The following is a 21,995-nucleotide window of genomic DNA, read 5'->3' as shown; positions in this document are numbered from 1 at the left end:
TAGCACATTCAGGTTGGGTCCAAGTTAATCCCAACTGTGTTTTCAAGACAATCCTACTGCTAGAGCTGTTACATGAATAACAGCAAGTAACAGGCTCCACCTCCTCCATGGCACCTCTCCATCACTCTGCGGTGTCTATATGGGGAGGATGATGAAACTCAGTCAGCAGAATTTGATACCTAAACGCGATATCATTGTTCCAGCAATTGTACAGTTACATATAGATCTATGCATATAGCCTTAATATTACTCCTGAATCTGGACCTTGAAGGAAAGCTTTAACTAACTGTGTGGCTCAATGAAGAGTAAATTATGTGGACTTTACAGAAACTCAGGATATTTGCTGTGCATAGATTTTCAGCCTGCAGTAAACATGCTAAAGCTTATTAACTTTCAAGCAGTCATATCCAATATCTCCATACTCTCTCAGCAGAGATTATGCTATTTTGTATTTTTTTTTAACTGGTAAATAAGTAAAAGTTTTCAAACCATAAAAAATATTCCGGATGCAGAAACAATGAGTCTGCTGCATTTATCTGCAAATGCTTGATAAGGCTCTGGCTTTCCGGATATGGGGTTCATCCGTTCTTTCTTGGAGTACTTGGCTTCAAACTGCGGACGTATCTCTTCCTAAAAAACAGACAGAAAGTGTTCAGGTACAGCATGGCTAGGAAAGGTTCTCTAGGAAACTCCCTAGAGTTTCCTAGAGAACTCATTTTTCATATGGCTGTTACTGAGAATTACGTCTTTGAATTCAGCAGCTGGCACAGCTACTAAAAAAGCTGAGCTGGGACATCAGCCACCCGTCATGAGGACTCAAGTACAGCACTGTACCCACAGAACCATACTAGAAGCATTTAGTAAACTCCCCAATTGGCTACTTACCTAAATAATACTTTTCCAAACTATATGGCTGCAAGCCATGTTATTTCAAGGTTGGTATCATGGGTTTTTCCAGCCATTTTATTATTTCCAGTCATTTTATTATCCTACTGATACCAGAATTTTGCAACAATGCAGGGGAAAAAAAAACAACACCTAATTTTTCCAAATCTAATTCTGCTTGCTAGGTGGTTACCTTCCCATTACAAGCACAAGATTCTCATTATTTGAAGCCATGCATTTCACTATTGCTCAATTCCTTCCTTCCTAACTTGGCCAGTGACAATAGCAGAGCAGTTTGTAGCAGCAGCAGTTTTGAGTCCTGCTTTGGTGTAATAACTCTCTTCTGAAACAAAACCTGGGAATTTCTTGGTCTGAGACTTACGACTGTTTACAGCCTTGTTAGGGGACAGAGCAGGATTCACCCTCAGTTCAGAGAAGTCCTCGAGGTTTCTATCTGCAGTACAGACACCCCACTGCCCTGCCACCTCTCCCAGGTCTGGCATCAGGGATACTGCCAGAGACAAGGGAGAGCACCAGGCTACTAGGAGGGACTCACAGCTGCTGGCAGACCATACACATTGGATTAAGTTTTACAGTGTTCTTATGCATGCTGGCTCATTGTACAGCTGGCTGTGAGGAAGAACAGAAGCAGCTACTGACTGCCTTTGTAGGTTTTCTGCCAGGCTTCTGCTGTGCTCTTTATTGTGGCACATAAGAGCCCAGATCACCAATTTCCTTCACTTTCAACACTTCAGTGGTCCTTAATTGAACTCTGCCTTTCTGAAAGACACTGATTATGGCTATAGGTTACTCATTCTAATAGCTTAGAAATAAGCAGACTTTGAATGGCTACATCAAAATAGGTGAATGTTATCTGATCATACAAGCCTTTAAAATGTGAATAAAAACAAGATATCTCAAAGTCATACACTCCTTTTATAAAATTCCTCAAAAACAAACAAACAAACAAACCAAACGAACCATGTCTCAGTATCAAATTGGGAAGGCATTTTCTCAAGCCATGTGATTTCCAAATTGAAATAGCAAGTGGATAACCTGTTATTTAAATAAAGATGATAGTCACGTATGCTCAGCTGCAATGTCTGTGTAACTATGTGCTTGAGGGAACCAGTCCTGCATTAGCTAGTAGTTGAGCCAGACAAGCTAATATATCTTTTCTTGCTCTAATGCTATGATTAAACTCACCGAAGCAAAATTTGCTTGTGTAACTATATTAGGGAAAACGAGCATGCAACAAGGCATACAGGAAATAAGCTTCTGAACCTTGGCATAGCAAAACTTATTTGGGATATACACAAAAGTTAAGCACGTTTCTGTGGAGGGAGGGTACCCTTACTCTTTCCTGCTCACGTTGTTCCTGCCATATCAGGGCAGAAGGCCAATGAGAAGACCAGAATCTACCAAGAGAAACAATACAAGTAGTATTCCTGTGTACCCAGGGACATCTAAAAGGACAGAATGTGATGGCATGGAAGAAGGGCACTTGACAACTGCACTCTGTAGACTGTGCAGGGGCTCTCCATCTGACTTAACGAGCCATATGCAAGAAACCCTTTCTTCTCTGCAGCCCTCCTAAGCCAGTGTTTGATTACATTTTACAATCTTCTCTATAAGGAAGTCTTATTGTACACACCTCTCCATGAACCTAGGTATCTTCTACAATCTACAGTCAATTCAGATCATGCAAATGCTATTTTTATAGATACATCTCCACACAAAACTGAAACTCTGGTAGGAACCTTCGTACCTGTTTAACAACACTCATCAACAGTCCTGTATCTGGCTCAGATTAATGATATACAGAAAGTGGCACTGAAGAAAAAGAAAAGTCCACTGTTACTGACAGAAGCCGTATCACAGCTCAGAGTCCCAGGCACACTGTGTAGTTGGTTTCTTGTTGCACACTCAAGATAAGACCCAGTAACAGTTCGTGTCTCCCACCTTGCACCTAATTTACCAGAAAAGAAAATCCAAAGGTGCAGGGCTGAAAGAGTCACAGCACACTGTACGTGTGCCCTCAGGCTGGGGATGCAGACATGCTTGGAGTTGTGGCATGCCCTTCTTGGGTGAAAAGCTAACTTGGTCAGGAATTCACAAGGTCATGTATCTGTGCAGTTTGACTTCTCCTTCCTGTCGTCTTCATCACTTTGTTTCTTTGTCTCTTCTTTTAGAATAGAAATATGATGGCAACATTATAGGAAGTCCTGTAAATCTTTTTAATTTCTATCTAATGTTGGTAGGAATTGGCAAATTTCCCCCTGCAGCAAGCCCTTATTTTTCAATTTGACAATGAAAATTAAAACAAGAGGAAGCTAGACATGGCAGCGAATGTTAATAAAAATAACAATCTTCATTAATAGAAGCTTGTGACTTAAAATGGTAATTAGAACAGTTTAATTGATTTCTATGAAACAGCTAATAAAAGAAGTTGGCTGATCTTGTCCAGAGACAACTAGACAGAATGTAGAAAGGGAATCTAATTAGCTCTTAGAAAACAGCATATTTAGAGGTAAAATTTTCACTTTATAGAGACACAGTTCTCACTGACACCTCACTGATTGGGGCTGAGGGACCTGGGATTGTTCAGTCAGGAGACTTGGGTTGGAAGGGACCTCAAGGATCATCAAGCTTCAACTCTCCTGCCCCGTGCAGGGCCACCAACCTCCATATCTAATACCAGACCAGGCTGCCCAGGCCCCCATCCAAACTGGCCTTGAACACCTCCAGTGATGAGCTGGAATTCCAGCTTGCAAACTGTAGTTTGGTATATCCGTCTTCAGTCCTACCTGCCAGCAGCACCAGCAATGGCTTTTTTGCAGCCAGGCATGAGGGACAAGATCACTGCAGTTCAATCCTGATTCAGTATCTGAAGCTCAGGCAGAACTGTCTCAGTGTGCTCTCTTTGTGACTCATCAGCACTGGAAAGAGAAGGCTGCTAATCTCAGGGGAGGTAAATCTGTACTGGAGTATTCTCTAAATATACGAAAACAGTCCTGAAGTATCACCAAGACTCAGCAGTTATATGCACAAACAGTGATAGCCCTTTTGATGTAAAGAAACCAATTTCCAGATGTGTTATTTAAGTTCTTGGCTTATTTTTAGTCTCTTGCAATCCCTCCAAGGGGACTATGGAGAGGAAGGAATACAGACTAAGTGGGAACCTGTACATTCAAATCACACTCAAGGAGCATTTTTCCTACCATACCCACTGAAACTTGCTTTTCTCCTGCATCATAAAATCCACTTGTTCCCTGTAGATATCAACTCAGTCCTAAAAGCATGGTGTTCCTTCCTGGTAACCATTACAGCAAAAGGTTAAGGCTGTTTTTCACTGTTTAGTTTCCTAACTAATGAGATTTCTTCTACCAACAGGGGATGAATTTAGTCTTTTGAGCTGATTCATCTCCCTCAATTTGGATTTTGAAAGGTGTAAAGAAGAGAACAGTCCCCCTTGAGAAAGTTTCTTCACATTCCAGAGGAAAAATCTAAGGAGAAAATGCTTATTTCCTAGTTTATGAAGCTTTGAAAAATGTATTTAAATAAATCCAAAAGAAAACTCTGCTTACAGGTTTTACAAAATCTTCCTGTATTAAAGATCAGGGAGTGATTTTTTTTTAATACAAACCTCTTCTTCTTCCCAGTCTATCAAATCCCAGTCATAGGCAATTACTGCTCGCCTTCGTTTCCAAAACTCCAGAAAAACAGTAGCTGGAACAAACAGAAAAAAAACCCACAAAATTGTTTTTAAGTCAAGAAAGTGGAAAGTACTATCACATAACTGATGAGTGAAACTATTACATTATTTCTCTGAATAAAAAGGTTCCTTTGAACAGGAAATCAGGCCAATGATCAAAACTGCTTTCAAGGTGCATTTCTTTCTAGGGATGACTCTGTTTTTGTGTCAAGTATGATTGAGGCTTTAGAGATTTCACTTAGTTCTAAACAAAGAAGTTTAATTTCTAGCCAACCAAGTGCAGGTTCTCAAAGAATAAAATTGTTCCTGTGAGTCATCATTACTAAACACAGCAGACTTCTGATGAAGCTAAATGGTTACTGGGGCTACCAGTAGATAAAGTAGTAACTTTTCTTCTTAGAAGATGATTTAAAATACACAGGGATCAGAATCCAGAGGAATCACATTCAGGGGAACATGCAAATCTGTGGACTACTAGTGAAGAAACTGGAATATTTGTCTTATACCTTTCTAATCCAGATCACATCTTTTACCCTACATGACTGTGCATACATGTTATGGCATTAACAGATGACACTGAAACACCATGTGCCAAACAGCCTTTAATAGCAGAGTTCAAGATACTGTAATATGCTTGTACATGACTGTGCTTTCTTTTTGTAAGGGGAAAGAACAACCAAGGAAGCTCTTAGTCATGCAATCATACATTCATATTCTGGAGATTAATACTGAGCCTATTTGTGGTTCAAGTTTTTAAAGTTTGTTTTGATAAAAGAATGTAGAAGCTGCCCAAAGCTAACTGACATCAATGGAAAGGCTTCTTCTTCAACTATGAGGTTTGGCTCTTGCTTTTACTGCTCAGTGAAAAGCATCAGGATGATAACCATGGAGAACCTAAGCCTGTTTGCTGATGAACAAGGACAGTACCCACCGTTACAGTCACAACAACCTGGCAGTGTGTTCCACGCATAATCCTACAAGGGTCTCTTAATGGACCATCTGCCCTACTGCAGCATGTTGGTAATGACATGCTATCATAGTAAGCACTGGCATAAATTTAGTGAAAGTGGTTTTTTAGCCAGTAAGAATGATTATAGCTTCGTGTATTAACCAGTGAAGCTAAATACATGCTTAGAAAATGAACACTGTGTGAAGATATGGTAAGATATTGATAGCATGTTTAAGGAGGTTGTTTTATAGTTTGAAGGCATTTTCATACATAATGACATCTTTTTTCTCAAAGCTGGAGTTGTATTACAGCAGGTAACTGGCTACTTTGATTTACTATCATTAAGAAAGTAATTTTAGTCTCCTGAGGCTAATATGTCTATGACTTTTTGTAATGATCACAGTGTGATTGCCTGAGATCAACAAAACTACTAAGTGCTAATGAGGCTCTGGTGCTGCTGCTGAACCACCACATTAGCTCATTCTTTGACTTGTCTTCTGGTGGAGCTGCTTCTCTCCTAACAACTCATATTGATTTATTTTGTACAGGCTAAACAAGTAGCTCTGTTCTTTTTGGAGTTCTGAGAGAAACAAGTATGATTGAACACTACCATTTCAAGAGCAGCTGGAAACAGGACTCAAGTGGGTGTGAGTCCACAGGCATAAAGCTCTCAGATATGTCTATGACAAATTATACTTATTTTCTTTCTTGCCTTTCGCTCACCTGTAATGAGGAATCTTTTAGAAACTATATTTTGAATAGTTAGCACCCATCAGAGTTAGTATGTGCAGTTCCTGAAGCTTCTTTCAAAACGTGTTTTCAAATCATTAAGGGGATGATCTGCACAGTTCTGTTTTAACTTTTACTGTGCCAAACTTCCCTCTATCCAGGTCAGGCAGTTTTCCCTTGCTAAATATTTTAAAATGTGATATAAATAATCATCCTTGATTCACTGTACTACTGATGTCTTTGAAAAAGTACTGCATTTTGGAATTTCTCCACTTCTTCTCAAGTAATCATTGATACCCTATTATTATACTTTGCATTCTTTCTTGACTTTGACAGCATAATGTGACACAGTTGTATTCAGCGTTCTGCTATTTTCCAACTGGGATGTTTAAACTAGATTCTAAGAATTCTCCAAAAATCCTGCTTGGAATTTTGAATTTCTTGCTGGCCTTAACTCCCAGCTCTTCTGGCAGCTTTTTTCTTTATTATTCTTGCCCTGCTTCAGAGCTCAGCCTCGTAACTCAAACCTCAGCATCCAAGGAAAAAGACAGTGATACTAACATCAGTCCACTGAGTCTTGAGCAAAACATTAGAATGATAAATAGTTGAACTCTCTAGTTGGACTTTGCTATTGAACTCCAGGCAATATCCAGAGAGTGACATCTTGGCACTAACTTTCCCCAGTACTCCAACTAGAAAAGCAAAATTTATATTTCTGTCCAGCTTGTCAACAGCATGCTGAAAGCCATCTGATATATCTAGACATTCTCTCCAAATCAGAAAGATATTGAGACTGTTCAATGGACAGGGAACTGGTTGTGAGATCATACAAAGATAGTGGTGGTCAATGTCTGGATGGAGACCAATGACATGTGGTGTCCCTCAGTGATCAGTACTGGGACTCTAACATCTTCACTGAAGATACTGACAGTGGGATTGAGTGCACTCTCAGCAGTCTGTGGATGACACCAAGCTGTGTGGCGCAGTTGACATGCCTGAGGGACAGGATGCCATTCAGAGAGACCCAGACAGGCTCAAGTGGTGGGCCCAGAAGAACCTCATGAGGTTCAATAAATCCAAGTGCAAGGTCTGTACCTGGGTCATAGCAACTCTCCCTGTCAGTACAAGCTGGAGGTGGATTGAACACAGCTCTGCTGAAAAGGACTTGAGGGTACTAGTGGATGGCAGCTTGATATGAGCCAGTAGAGTGCCTTCACAGCCCAGAAAGCCAACCATACCCTGGGCTGCATCAAAAGTAGTGTGGTCAGCAGGGAGTGGGAGGTGATCCTGCCCCTCTGCTCTGCGCTGGTAATATGTCACCTGGAATACTGAATCCAAATGTGGAGTCCTCAGCACAGGAGACACATGGACTTGTTGGAATGTGTTCAAATCAAGATTCTATGATTCTGTGATTCTGGGAATTCTCTCTGACTTTAAGTGATGTTTACTTGGTATGAACATCTTTCTTACATATTCTGTCCTTGGTAAGAATCCAGTCCAGCTGATTAAAATAGTGAATGAGTATTTTCTAGAAACTGGATCTACACTTTTGTTAAGCTTTACATATCTTCAGGCACACATAAAGGGTAAAGTGTAGATGTTTCTCTCTAGCACAGAAACACAAAAAATACTATTGATCATCTCTTTCTGAAAGTTTTGAACATTTGTAAAACTTTATCAAGACCAACGATTCTCAAAAGGAAAAAATATTTTCAAATTTCTGGGATGCAACTCTGAGTATAAGTGATAATCTGTCCACCAGGAAAGAAAAAGTATTAGCATTTATAGGGACTTACTGTTTCCTATAAACAGCAGAGATTTCAATCATTTTGGATCATTTCTTTCAACAGAAGTTCCAATACACAAAAGCTTAAAAACTACCAGCAAAATCCTTCAGTGGAATCTTTTGTCCTTTCCTCCATCAGTTTAAAATGAGTTACCTTAAGTCTTTTGTCTTTTGGGTAAACTTTAGAGGTATCAAGTTTTTCCCTACTATATGATTTACTTTCACTTCTTATATAGAACTTTGCTTAAGAAAGGCAGAAATACAATAAGTGAAGTGATGAGGCAAAATATTTTTTGAAGAAAAGTGTGTTTCTCTTCCAGTATTGCCTCGTTCACTTGAATATTCCAGGCTTACTTTGGCTGGACCCATTTACCCCACAATGAAGCATTATAAAAGATGGGTACCTGTGTTCCAGAGTACTACAGCCATGATCATCGTTCCTCCACTAATGAAGAAGCCCACATTTATATTTGTGGTGATGATTTATCTCCCTAGCCTGGCCACAGCAGTTTGCTTATCATTTGGAGAAGCAATTTGTTTCTATTTAAAAAGCAAGTAAGTAGCCCAGTTTCTCCATCAACTGAAGTTGTCCTCAGAGTAAAAGAAAGAAACCACCATTAATACCACCTCAAGCTCAATTTGACTATGAGGCTTCCCAAAACCCAAAGCAAATGCCTGAGCCTTCTCAGGGCGGAAGCTCCCTAATGAATCTAAAGACAGTGAACTAGGTTCTTTGGATAATAAGGCAGTAGCTAATCCCAGAATAATTAGGTAATATAATTCTAGTTGCCTTTTGGCGTTCATTCTCTTTTATTTATTTATTTATTTGTTTGCTTTGAAAAAGCACTGCCATCATTATTTTTTATGTTACTGTCTGCCAAACTGGATCATCTAGAAAGCTAAACTTTTCATAGCCAATTTTTTACCCACTTGCCAGTTGTTTCATGCTGACAGAAAAAAAACATTTCCACAATGAAAGTGCTATCATTGTCTATTCTCCCCTATGATTTACTGAAATGATGGTAATGCCTGTAGCTGTCAGTAGGCCTACTGCAGACTGAAAATCCTTTTAAGAGACAAGGTAAGCCATATCATAAATGTAGCACCAGAAAGTCACTGAGAAGTGTGGCTTTCCTTGTTCTAATGCTGCTTTAACCTTAATGTATTGAGAATATCTCCACAATCTCACTACTGTCTCAGCAAAGCGTTATTTTAGAAACTACAGTTTTAGTAGGACCATAGCATTGGAACATTCCCCAAACCATCACCCTGTACTCACATCCTCCTCTTGTTCCTGCCTCTATATCCATCTTGGTGGCAAGCTCACAAGCACAGTGTAAGCCAGCAGAAGTGGGGAAGAAATTTCCTATCCCAGCCACTGTCCTACAGCCTCTTCTCCACTAGCCAAAAATAGAGGATAGCTTTCATTGTATTTTTTGCTTTCTTCCCTGTGGTGCTGAAGATGCATGGATGATAAGGAAGAACAAAAACAGTAGTGCAAAAAACTTCAGTCTAAAGACATGCTCACCAGCAATTAGAAACAGTGGTACATCTCCCCAGAGGCCCCTTCCAATCCCTACAATTCTGTGATTCTGTGATCACTGAAGTTAACATTTTCACAGGCTTTAAAATGGAATCTTCTGCTCTTCAAATTTTTCATCATGCCAAATGTAGCTGTTTCAGAATATGCTCACTTCCCTATTTGAGGGGTTTTCCCTTAATATAACTTATAGTATTTTAATACTATCACTATTAAATGAAATGTCATGAATAGGCTTCATTAGAATATGACCTAATTTATTAAGTCAACTAAGATAAAAACATAGCTTTGGAGGCAGGAATCAAGACAGTCAACTAAGCTAATCTGTGTTCTCCTTATGGCTCTGACACTGCTTTCTGGATTGTTCTTGCAATTCAGTAAAGGATTAAAATGCAGAATATAAGAGTTACTTGGATACTTTTCCCATGCAGTTTGAGATGTGAGTAAGAAGCAGAAAACTAAGTCAGGATAGCTCAATCATCTGGAGTTATGAGATGGAAGCCATTTTTGAGGCACCTCATTAACCAACTATTTAAAGGCACTATCTGAAGGCAAAGAACACTGGCATACTCAGGACACATTTGAAAGACTTTATGTTTTGCCAGAAATGACTGTTTCATCTTGTCTTCAATTTTGCTTAAAAGACCAGAGTAGAATAGGTAGTTGAGCCAGAAATAGAGTTGTCCTATGGGCAAAATTCAGTCTTTGTGGCATCAATTAGACCACTCTTGGATTAAGTAATCATTCAAATATATCCTACATTTATTTCATCAGGGTTTTGCTTTAGTTACAACCAGCTCACGTGTATCTATTTTTTGCTGCCTTTCTGAATAAAAGAACAATATACTAATTCATATTAGTGCGAACAGTAAACTGGGCTTCCCTAAGCTAAGAGGAGCTCTATGAGTTAACAGAGAATAGGCCTTGGTTCTGACTGATAAAAAAGCCCCCACACATAAAACCAGAATACAGCTACCTATATAGACATTGCATATTGCATTTTTTTTACATTAAAATAATATCCCATTAAAAACCCTACTGATTTCAACATTTTCGTTTTGCAGAAACAGAAAAGAATCAAACTCATATTGTTCTTCTCAGTGTCTGAAAAAAGCGTGCAGGAAATTATAATGACCTATGTTTCATCACAAGCTTTAAGAAAATCATTCATATCAAAACGAAAACTTACCCCACACTGCCATGAACACAGCAAAAAAGACAGTAGCTCCATTGTCAAAAAGGTGTGTTACCTGATGGGGATATCAACAATCCAATTAATTGATGATAATACAGATTTAATTTTGCATTTTTGTACTTTTTGCTTTCCAGTCCCTTCATAACAGTGTTGCAGTTGTGTTAGCATCTCTCGGTTACTTATTTTCTATTTTCCTCTAATATAATTAGCACGGTCATGAGTGCAGCTGACCTGACAATCCTGAGGACTGAAAATCTTCTCTTGATGTGTGACGTGCACCTTTCAAATAACTCCATATTGACTCACTAGTTTCCTGCCTGGCCTGCAACTGACCCCCGCCAACAGTATCTGTGTGCCTAATTTCAGATCCAAAGCATTCATTTTATGGAGCCACATACAAAGAATGGATCATAAGATAAAACTTGATGTCAAGGACACTGTAGCACATGCATGTAGGATGTGACCTCTGGTACTACTGAATCCGTAAGGGCAAACTGCATTCAGGTATTTTACAGCCCAAAATAAGTCCTTGTAAAAGACAATGGATGTTAACATTGGCTGAATTTGATCTGTCCTTTGAAGATTTTATCTATCCAAGCTCATTAAAGACAATTGCAAAAGGTGAAAGGAATTCTGTTACAAGGGAAGCATTTTTATTTGCATAGTTTAAAGGGTACCTTGGCATAAACGCAGCTGTCTGACAGCCTCATGAAAGGACAGTATTTATCACATATAGGACACATTATGATATCTGTAGCTTGGCAGACTTCTTTACTGAAAAATAAAATACATAAAAGTTAGTAGTTTGATGCACAGCAATCAGTCATTAAATGGATTGACGTTTTGCAAATAAAAGTCAGTTACTTATTGAAAAGCACTGTTTCCTTCTATAACTGAAGCCAAGATATACTTAACTGTATGTGTATAATTATGGTTTGTTTACTGTTAAAGACTTCAGCATTTGTAGTCCTACATGCAGTAAACAGTTCCTCAAGGCCAACCTAGCAATAGTTCTTTACCATTTCCAGGTTTTCCTTGAGACAGAAGTGACCTTCATTTGGAGAAAGGTAAGAATGAGTGTAGGTAAGTTTGACTCATTCTTGCAGCTACTCTCAAGGATTGTCTTAAGTGTGCAAGAATACAGGGATGTGGAACTCAGCAGAAGACTGAGGGGGTTCTTCATTTGAAAAATGCTTCTCTGAGGTGGGCCTTTGGAAAAGTCCTCGAAGAGTGAGAAAAATTCCCACTCTTCTGTTGACTTGTTATGACAGTAGTGAAGGAGCCCAAGCCCTATTTTTCCTACTTCAAGCTGACCGGCCAGCACCATCAGGAACTGGAGCTGTGCTAAAAACATTACCTCCCATCCCAATTCAGGAACACAGTACAAAGCAAGTTCAGTATTGGGTATTTTGTGAGAACCAAGGAGTATTTTCCTGAGTATTTAGCCAACCATCCAAAATGAAATAATTAGTAATAAAGAGCTCTTAGATTAATCGTAATATCCCACAGCTGTAATTACCCTTATAAAAGTATCCACATTACCTGACTTGGCAGTGGTTCAAAGTAGTGACTCCATACAAAAAGACAAACAATCCAATGAAGGCAGCTGGGAAGAGCATCCCTGTGTACCAGCCCAACCAGGCAAAATACAGCCCGATTTTCTCACCAAAGTATCGTCTGTTTTAAAATACAACACAGAGAAATTTCCTGCTAATTAGAATAAATATGCTTAATTGTACCTGTTAATAGACAACAAATATTTCTATCATAGCTGAAGAACAGATTAAAGAGCAGGGACAGAATTTCCTAAAGAAAAGGTCTTCAATTAAGCTTCTCAATCCACACTGTAAAACCTGCCCATTTCAAAAATGAATCTGAAAATTCACAAACCAGTGTTTAAAATAAGATTAGCAGAGAACTTAAGAGAGGAAATACTGAGTTCTTTTTAAAAGCTTGTTCTTTATGTCTGGGAAACTGATGGCTTTCTTTGCTTTAGCTGTGTATTGTACTTCCCAAGTAACTACACTGAAATAATTTTCACCACTAAAATTGATATAACAGAAAAATGACACAAGCTCAAATTATTTCTAAGAAATCAGTCAACAAAAAGTTATTCTCCAATCAAGTTTATTTTCACTTGCTTCTTTCTTCTCTTATCTCAGTTCCTGGAAAAATAATCACATGATTCTGTTGGGTGGAGAGAAAATTGTGAGTGAGGTCTGAAAACAAATACCTCAATCAATCCTAATATATTAGCTATATTGTTTAAATACTAACTGCAAAGTGGTGAGGAACTTCTTATTTGCTACATATTCATTAGTATCTTTCATATTTCCAAATGCACTCACACTTCTGCTTATATATCAGTGCATACATCAAGCAAACAGAAAACCTGCTGGACTTATCAGCACAGGAGCAATCTGTGTGCAATATTCTTTATTTGGGTATCGTGCGCAGTAGGCTGATGATCAGATTGGAGTACTTTACCAATCAATCTGCAATTATCACAATTACAATGAAAATTTTAAGAGATTCTTTGCAAGAATAGTTTTAAAGAATGAGGCAAGATGATTTTCTTGCACTTCAGAGACTTTGAAGGCAGCTTAAATGTGCATGTCAAGTGAATTTGAAAACAGCTGCTGATGAAAACCCATATTTATACCAATGATGAAATTTCTGATCTGTCCAGAAACAAAAAGTGCAGTGAGCCAGCTTTGCTGGCTCCTTTATGCTACCATAAAACATCTTTTGTTAAACTTCCATGGTCAGGAAGAGCCTTATGATGCGCTCCAGGGCTGGAAGCAGTGAAGAAGAGAAACATTTGGTCAGGAATAAACAAAATGTCAGTTTTCAAACTGGGATGGGAATGATAAGGTTGAATCTCTATCAGGAGGTGAGCCAACAAGGCAGACATCCTAGTCAGAGTCTGTTATAGACTGCCTAACCAAGATGAAGAGACAGACATGGTGTTCTACAAGCAGCTTGCAGAAGTCGTGCAGTCAACAGCCCTTTTTCTCATGCGGGACTTCAACCTCCCTGATATATACTGGAAACACAATGCAGCACAGAAGAAGCTGTCTAGGAGGCGTGTGGAAGATGATAATTTCTTGATTCAGATGGTAAGAGAGTCTACCAGGGTAGGTGCTCTGCTAGACCTGCTGTTCACAAACACAGAAGGACTGGTGGGCAATGTGGAGGTCAGGAGTTGTCTTGGGCAGAGTGACCACAAAATAGAGTTCTCTATTCCTGGTGAAGTCATGAGCTGACCTCATGCTTCACTGGTTGATAAGCACAAGACTGATCTACACTATTTATTATCATTTGAGTTTACCAGCACTGTGTGAGAAGCCAAATATTGTCATGTTTCTATTCTTCTATCATTTGACAGACTCAAATTTACAGGCTAAAGAGGAGGTAGGCTAACAATAACACACTCGGTTCTGACAAGGGCAGCAGGTCTGGCTGTGAAAAGACACGCTGGCAACTGCTTTCTGAGCCTTGACTTAGCAGTATTAGTGAACTCTTTGGCCTAATTATTTGGTTGATGCACAGGATGTCAAGCTAAGCCTGCTCCACTGAAATAGAAAGTTCACATTTTGAGCTTACTTCAATAGAATATTTGTGGTCCTGTTTTTCTCAGTGTACAAAATTCAAAGTAAAGAAGTAAACTTAATCAAGATTTATCTTTTTGAATGATTCCCTGTATTCAAGAACAAATGCTTCCCCATTCCACCCAATATTTTGAAAAATATTTTTATATATTTATTTAACGTTTTTTGATAAACGTTATTTTCTACCCTGTTGAGTCTTTCCAGCTAACATGATGGAACACAAAATATGATTCTTTCTCATGATCTAGAGTGATCTAGCAAGCATCTAGCTCTTAGATGAAGACCCAAACAAGTTTCACTGTGTGCATAAGGAAGAACATGCACAAGAGGGAGTGACCCAAATATCTTTAGTGAAAGGAAAAGGCAGCTGGGGTCACCTCTGAGCTGGGTTTTAAAAAGTAAGTGCTGTATGTTGACACTACTTTGGTACCTATAGGCTTAAATATGGATGAACAGCTTGCTTTACAGCAGATTTCCAACAGGTTGTACTACTGCAAGTAGCATCAGGATAAAGTTAATATTCATTTCCTATGGCTCTGTAGTTAGCATATATCTATTAGAATATTTCTACAGCACTCAAGCTGTAGAAACAAACTGTGACAACTACATGGTCTTTGGAGACCTGCCTAGGTACCACATTCAGATCATTTCCACGTTTATTCCCACCAGTAACTGGGTTCAGCTAGACACTCACTGTTCCCAGGAGAAAAAGATGGCTCAGAGACTCCTTTGCCACTCAGGTCATACCACATAAAATGAACAAGCTCTTTGCTACTTGTTTGTTTACTGTTTACAGAAAAAATTCATAGAACTGTCCACAGTGAAGTCAGTTCTCTTACCTGCATGCTGGCACTTTACCTAAAACTCAGTTCTATCTGTAAAGATGTCAGGGGATTATTTCCTAGAGTGCATTACTTATACCTGAATTTCACCTATTATTACTCTACTCATTGTAGGTCTCTCTGCAGTTTTCCAGGCTTGATGACGTTTGCATGTTTGTTAATTTTTGTATCTCATTTCCATAACATTTCTCAGGCAGTTAGTCATAATAGAAAAAAAGCTGTGTACCTTTTGTAGTTCTCCCACAGAAAATTTCCTCCATAAAAATTCTCAAAAGCACGGAAACCAAAAATCCCCCAGCACCTGACAGAATAACCCATCTCTCCTATCCTTATATGAACTATACCACTGGAATTAAAAAAAAAAAAGTAAGAAATCTCAGTTTCTCAGTTTTATGCTAACAAGTGTATTAACTCCTCAACACAATCTGCCTTAATGTTTAACTCTTTCTCCCCTTACGCCATTCCAATACCTCTGACTTCAAATGGGCCAAAATTCCAATCTCTGTATTTAATGATAACGTACATTTTTGAAGTAACAAAGTCTAGTTTCAAACCCATAAAATGTTATGTTTATTGACCTTCATTATATAATATAGCAGTTGGCAACCTTGCCTGTGGCAGGGGGGTGGAAACTTGATGATCCTTGAGATCCTTTCCAACCCAAGCCATTCTATTATATTCTATGACTCTATAATATATTTTGTTTTCAAGATGCCTAGAAGGAAGTCATGGAGCCAGAATATATTTAAATTTGGACTTAAGACAAGAACATATCTATCTTCATTAATGCTTTTGCTGGTCAGAATTAAATCCTGTACAGAACTTTTTAAGCCACTGCAAGAAGTTGTGAAGGAGCTAGAACTATCCAACAGATTTTTTGGACACATAATTCTTTCTGTTATGCCAAGAGCAATGTGGTGGGGAAGAAGGCTTAATGGAGTATTTCAAGGAGGTTGTCAGCTTGCAACAAAGGCATTATGTTTGCTTCCAGGTTCATTTAGGTATCTTAACAATTGCTTTATAAATATAGGTTTCTTCCACCCTTCCATGTCATGTAAATGAAATGCACAAGTAGCAGCAGGAATCATTTGTGGACTATGTAGGAGGAAGATCTATGCACAAAAGTGTGAAGGAGGTGATCCAAAGCCCCTAGGAATTACTGTAACAGTTTCCACTAATTTATGTTATCCTCAAGCATATAAATGTAGAAAGTCCTGCCTTTTTCCAATTGCTATTCGTTCTAAGGATCTTAAGTTATTCCTGTTAAGTAACCATGGATGCAAAATTCCAACAGAAATGTAATTAAAATCATGGTACTACATTTGGTGTTTTATAATTATGTCTCTGCAACTGTGTCAAGTCTGTACCTCCATACTGCTGTGTTTCAAAGCACAGTGAAAGCAGAATCATGCAATTCCCCTCAAACGACTTTTTCTCATTTGTTTCTAGTGACTAGTATCTCCAGTAACAGCCAGATGATGAGATTAAATGAAATCTGGAAGACATCAGATTAACAACACCAGAGACATAAGGTTTGTTTTTAACAACTAAGGAAAAACAAAACAACATCAGTGTATGGATGATTTCATTTACCACTGTGGTAACTTGACTTTAAGGTAGAAATACCATGTCTATTAATAAAAGCATCATTTTGTTATCTTCACCTAATTTACTCCTTAGCTTTTCTAAAGTATATATTGAAGGGAAACATCAGCTAGCAGCAGTGAGTTCTGGACAGATGTCTGTAGAAGAATTGACATCATCCACTCCTTTTGTACAGATGGCAATACTACTCCCTTCAAGGACAGCCCACACAATTGTTGTTCTGGGAAAAAGAACAAAGAAGTTGCTCCTGCTGCAGAACTGGTAAAATAAAAGCTTTTGTTTAATGTATGCTTGCTGAGATACTTCCAAGTGAAATGAACATTTGCTGGTGGAGTCAGCTCTTCAAACAAAATCTCCAGCTCACTAGACACATGAGCTCCTGAGATTGGCAGTAGTTAGAAAAGATTTGGCAAGAACTATGGAAATGTGAAGGATCTAACACTCATGAAGTGAGAAGAAGGCATTCCACCCCTTTCCTATAACCCCTCCTTTTGTGCATTCATAGCCACCAATGGTGTGCTCCCGGAAGCTAATGGCAAGGCTGGGTTTAAGTGGCAGTTTTCACCCCTGCTGAGCTTGAAGCTGTGAAGACTTATGTTGCTGTGAAAACTCAGGGAGTCTTGTAACTCTCTCTCCCACTCTCTTCCTTGGATAGGCACCTGTTCTGAACCACCACATGCCACTCATGACCTCAGCTGAGGGGTCTGCTACTTTGCTTGTTTTCTCTTGCAAAATAGTTGTGGAAGAATCTTTGCACTGTCTGATGAAAAACTAAAGGTTCATATGGAATGTAAGAGATCACACCCAGACGTAATGAGCAGGCTTCTTCCAAGGTCCTTTACAATTGTTTATTCTTATTCTTAAAAAGTCCTCCAATTGCCCGAGGATCATAAAGAAAGTTTAACTAAGACCTTGATATTGTTTTGCAGCACTTTCACAAGCAAGAAATGTTGATGAAGAGCAATGGACTTGACCACTGTGGGCAAATTGTATAAATAGAAATTATAAAGACAGGTTGTTTATATAGTGGCACTGATATTGTATAACAGGAAAACAACAACAAACCCTTTCACTATAACTGCTGACTCCTCAGCAAATCAGTGATTTCCATATTTTGACAAAATTTCCCTATTTCTGACAAGGCCAGTATATTAAAGAAGAATCAGGAAGCTCTCAGAATTAAATTATGAGGTACAAATACATTACTTTGTTTTCTGAAGCATTTAAAAAAATATATGACTCAGTAAAATTATTTGATTGTATTTCTCTCTGAATTGTTCTTCATGGAAATTGAACATCTCCTGTTTTGTGGAATAGATGGGTTTTATATGGCCTTAAACAATAACATCCTCTGACTCCAGGGCACCCTTCGTGAATATTTCTATCTAGAAATAATTTTGAGAATCAATAAAAAACAAGCATTTCTATCAGTTACAAACTTATTAGAGGAGAAGATAACTGCATACATAACCATATCTTCAGTGATCCCAGAATACCTTAAGACTGTTCACAGGTTTTTGTAGCTTCACATTTGCCTTTTCAAGCAGAAAAAGCCCACTAATGCCCAGCAATAGTTCTGCCACTGTGATCAGCAAATGCTGTATGTGCATAAAAACTATGTAATCCTCTATTAGCGCATGCAAGCCTATTTGGAAACCTGACTTTAAAAAGCTATAAGAATTTGAAGTCACATCTCAGCTTTCTCGGTGTTTCTTCTTTGCAGGCTACTTCCAAGATGAAAATAAATTCAGACTGCAGTGATGTGGCAGTGGTAGGGAGGTAGTAGAGGAGAAACAACAAGCTTTCAGTCATATTGGTGTTGTCACAGTGGCACATGGCGTGTGTGAGCTTTTAGCTCTGTGAGTATCACTGAACTTCAATTGGAGCCACTTCTGTGGTTGTTTTTTTTTTTTGGACAAACATAGGAAAAGCTAAACAATGAGAGGCTTTTTATCAAAGCCATGCTTCGAGGAAGAATAGTGCCCTCAGTGGGTATCCATGCAATCATGTCTCTCTAGGCTCCACTCTCTTTTTTTCTCAAACATTCTGCAACTCCTTCATGAGAAGTTATGGTGTCAGAAACCACTATAAGGACACTCCATTCACATTCAGAGCCTCCTACAAACCACTTTATAAATACCTCTTTCAATGTAGTTGCACCCTGAATGAAATGGATTCCCCTGACCTCAAGATCAGTTTCTAAAAACCACATGAATTTACTGAGTACTGTGTGGTTTCCAGAGAAGAAAGATAATCTATGCTCACACCACCTAGACTGAAGCATATTAAAAGCATGAAAGTCTTACCTCACTAGATCCAGTGGTTGGTATTTATACCAGACTCCCCAGGAAGCCCAGCACTCATAGAGCAGGTGTCTGTGGTTTTCTGCCCCATGGGTTTTTATCGAATTCTTACTTCTGTAGCTTCCCTAAAATACAAATCAGGATATTAATGAACAACAACAGCAAAAGAATATCTAAGAAAGCTCTCTCATTCCTAGTATGCATAATACAATTTCATGCAATCTTCATACTTGTGAGTCAAAATGTAAAAGTTATTTTAAAAGGACGATTTTCTTTGTATGCAATGAGACTTGAGATTATTCTTCTTAAGAAATATGATAACTGGTGTTCAAGTCAAAGGCTAAAAAGTGGAGAATCTTGAAGAGAAAACCACACGCTATTTTTCCCTTTTGCCAACATACTGATTTATCACATTCAAATACTTTTAACAGAACAAATCTAGAGCAACTCTCTCTACTCCTTTCTTTTTGCAATAAAAAAGGCATTTTTTTTTTAAGCACTACTAAATGGAAAGATGTCAGAGGCAGCTGTGGAATCCAAAGAATAATACTGCTATAAGACTGAGAATTTTTACACAGTTAAATACTCATGACGTGGGAAGTGTTTCTTCAAAAAAGAAAAAGAGAGAATACCTCATGAAGAGGAAATGCAGCTTCATAGGAGCCATTACTGAGCAATCGATTCAAACCTAAAAACCAGAAGTATCCAATTATTTAACAGTAGGACCAGAAAAACTGCTAAGTGAAAAGCAAAGAACAGTTTCAGGATACACAGCTAAATGAAGCTTGGAGTCCGTTGACAGTAAGATTCAAGTAGAAAAATTCACCTTTTATAGGTTTTGATGACCTAGGATATAACACAAGCAAAGAAGATTTCTTCAAATATCAAGCAAAATCTATCATTTATTATGCCTGAGGTTTAAAGACTCATTTGCCAAATCCATCTTTAGATGCCTACTACACCTACTACAACATGCAACTTCTAAGGAAGCTATGCAAATAAAGGACTACATTTCCTGGGAGTAGAAAACTTCTGGGAGGATCTTTACTTTTTTTAACTGCAAGCCAGTAAAACAACATAAATGCTTAATTCCTACATGCTGTAAAATATGTTCATTTTATGTCTTATGAAAGCCCCTTGGACTAACAGATAGAACAGGAACATGATGGGCTCAAGTAGTAGAAGAACAGGGAATATACTTGATCCTGAACAAAACAATTGCTCTCTGACACAAAAATGTAGTCATAAATCCCATTCAGTTTGGCTTTGACCCTCCTCAGTGAGAACTAGGACAGAAATAATGAATGATTGCTGAGATATGGGCACTTTTCACTTGGAAAGTCATCCAGATAGGACTGAACAACTGTAACACAATGTAAAACTAAATCCTGGCACTAACAGCCTGGAGGTATTTGAGCCCCAGTGATGCAAAAGAAAAAAATCCTGATTCCATCTCTGATTCACAGGAAATGATAGCAGCAATGAGAATTACTAATTCAACATAAATAACATGTTCAGTGATAGCATTAGTATCTGCTTGGCAGAGTATCTTTTATCTTGAAGTGTCTTGGCAGAAAAGCAAAACATGTACAGCTGAGCTGGGCTCTATTCAGCCCACTTTTCTGTGCAAGGTTTAGTTCATGTAGGTAGTGCACAAGTAGATATGTGAGGGAACTTGGGATCTTGAGGCAGGCAGGGATTTCACTGTGGGCGTGTGCACTACATTCACCGCATGAATTCTCTCCTTTCTTCTTTCCTCTCCCTGTCATTGCTCAGAGCTATGGCTTCCCTCATCCCTCCCTTTTGACCTAAGGGAGCTACAGAGCTACAGGATCTCACTTCTCCCTTTTGGAGGAACACATATCCACGGAGATGCCCTACAGGCTGGGATGGACAGCAGCACAAATTTTGCTTTCCTTCCAGTATATATGTCTTTGAAAGAGTAAAAGGTTTTCTGTAGAAAAGGCTCCTTTGAGTCAGGTTCTTTCCTTGTTGAGATAATAAATCTCATGGGGGGACATAAATGCCTGGGGAAGCAGCCCAGTATTCTAGTGAAATGGTCAGCTCTTTCTAGGAAAAGCCCCTGCCACCTAGTAATGGGTGAGATGTGCACTGTTCTAAAAATGTCATTAAAAACAAAGCAAAAGAGCCAGACTGCTAGTTATTTTTCTGATAGGATTTATCACCGACATTAAAAGTACTTACCAATTTTGTTTTTCCCTTCTTCATATTTCACTCTTTGTAAGATATGGTGTACAATTCTACTTCTTGTAGCGTTATTGAAGAAAGTGTCTTTGTTGTGTATGATGAAGCTATATAAAAAGACAAACAAGGCCATCTTAGGAATATGTAGTAGAGTATTTAAAGCAAATATTAAGTTCCACTGTTTTCTGTAGCATGTTTAACATCTATGTGAGCAAGTGTAAGGAAGATTAAAGGACATCAGAATAACTGAGATGATTCACCGGATGAGATGATCTCAGTAACTGTATTCATTCCCTAGCAAAGAATGGCTTGGAGAAGTCTGGAGGAAGATCAATGATATTTAAGGATTCATTATGATAAGCATTACATTTAGATAGATTCACTGAGGACTACAGAATAGTTGCACAAAAATTTGCAAAAGAGTAAGATTTGTAAGTGCAGCTGTAGAGATTCACATTTCATTTCTATTTCTGGCTTCTTTATTATGCTTTACCATTAGGAGTCAGATGGAATAGAGTCAGAATGACTCTAAAAACTAGCTTGCAGAAGCAACTCACGGAGTTACGCATGAATGCAGGTTCAATAGTTTAGAAAGAATTGTGAAGGGTCTGGGAAATTGAAGCAACAACA

At 38.5% G+C, this 21,995-nt stretch overlaps 1 protein-coding gene across 6 annotated transcripts in view; it reads right to left on the bottom strand.

The window, feature by feature from the left end:
* ANO4 (anoctamin 4) overlaps positions 1-21,995 on the bottom strand; it is a 173,144-nt gene that overhangs the window by 29,035 nt on the left and 122,114 nt on the right. For all 6 annotated transcript variants that reach the window (XM_025154917.3, XM_040667745.2, XM_040667740.2 and 3 more), the window contains 8 exons: positions 21,366-21,472; positions 19,793-19,848; positions 19,164-19,285; positions 12,342-12,476; positions 11,477-11,573; positions 10,794-10,854; positions 4,532-4,614; positions 490-630 (listed from right to left, as the gene is read on the bottom strand). In XM_025154917.3, the coding sequence (XP_025010685.1) occupies positions 490-630; positions 4,532-4,614; positions 10,794-10,854; positions 11,477-11,573; positions 12,342-12,476; positions 19,164-19,285; positions 19,793-19,848; positions 21,366-21,472 (802 nt within the window). The remainder of the gene's footprint in view (positions 1-489; positions 631-4,531; positions 4,615-10,793; positions 10,855-11,476; positions 11,574-12,341; positions 12,477-19,163; positions 19,286-19,792; positions 19,849-21,365; positions 21,473-21,995) is intronic.

This window comes from Gallus gallus, chromosome 1 (genome assembly GCF_016699485.2).
Source record: "Gallus gallus isolate bGalGal1 chromosome 1, bGalGal1.mat.broiler.GRCg7b, whole genome shotgun sequence".
Classification (NCBI taxonomy): domain Eukaryota; kingdom Metazoa; phylum Chordata; class Aves; order Galliformes; family Phasianidae; genus Gallus; species Gallus gallus.
Note: the sequence above shows the minus strand (reverse complement) of the source record. Positions and strands in the feature narration are given on the sequence as shown.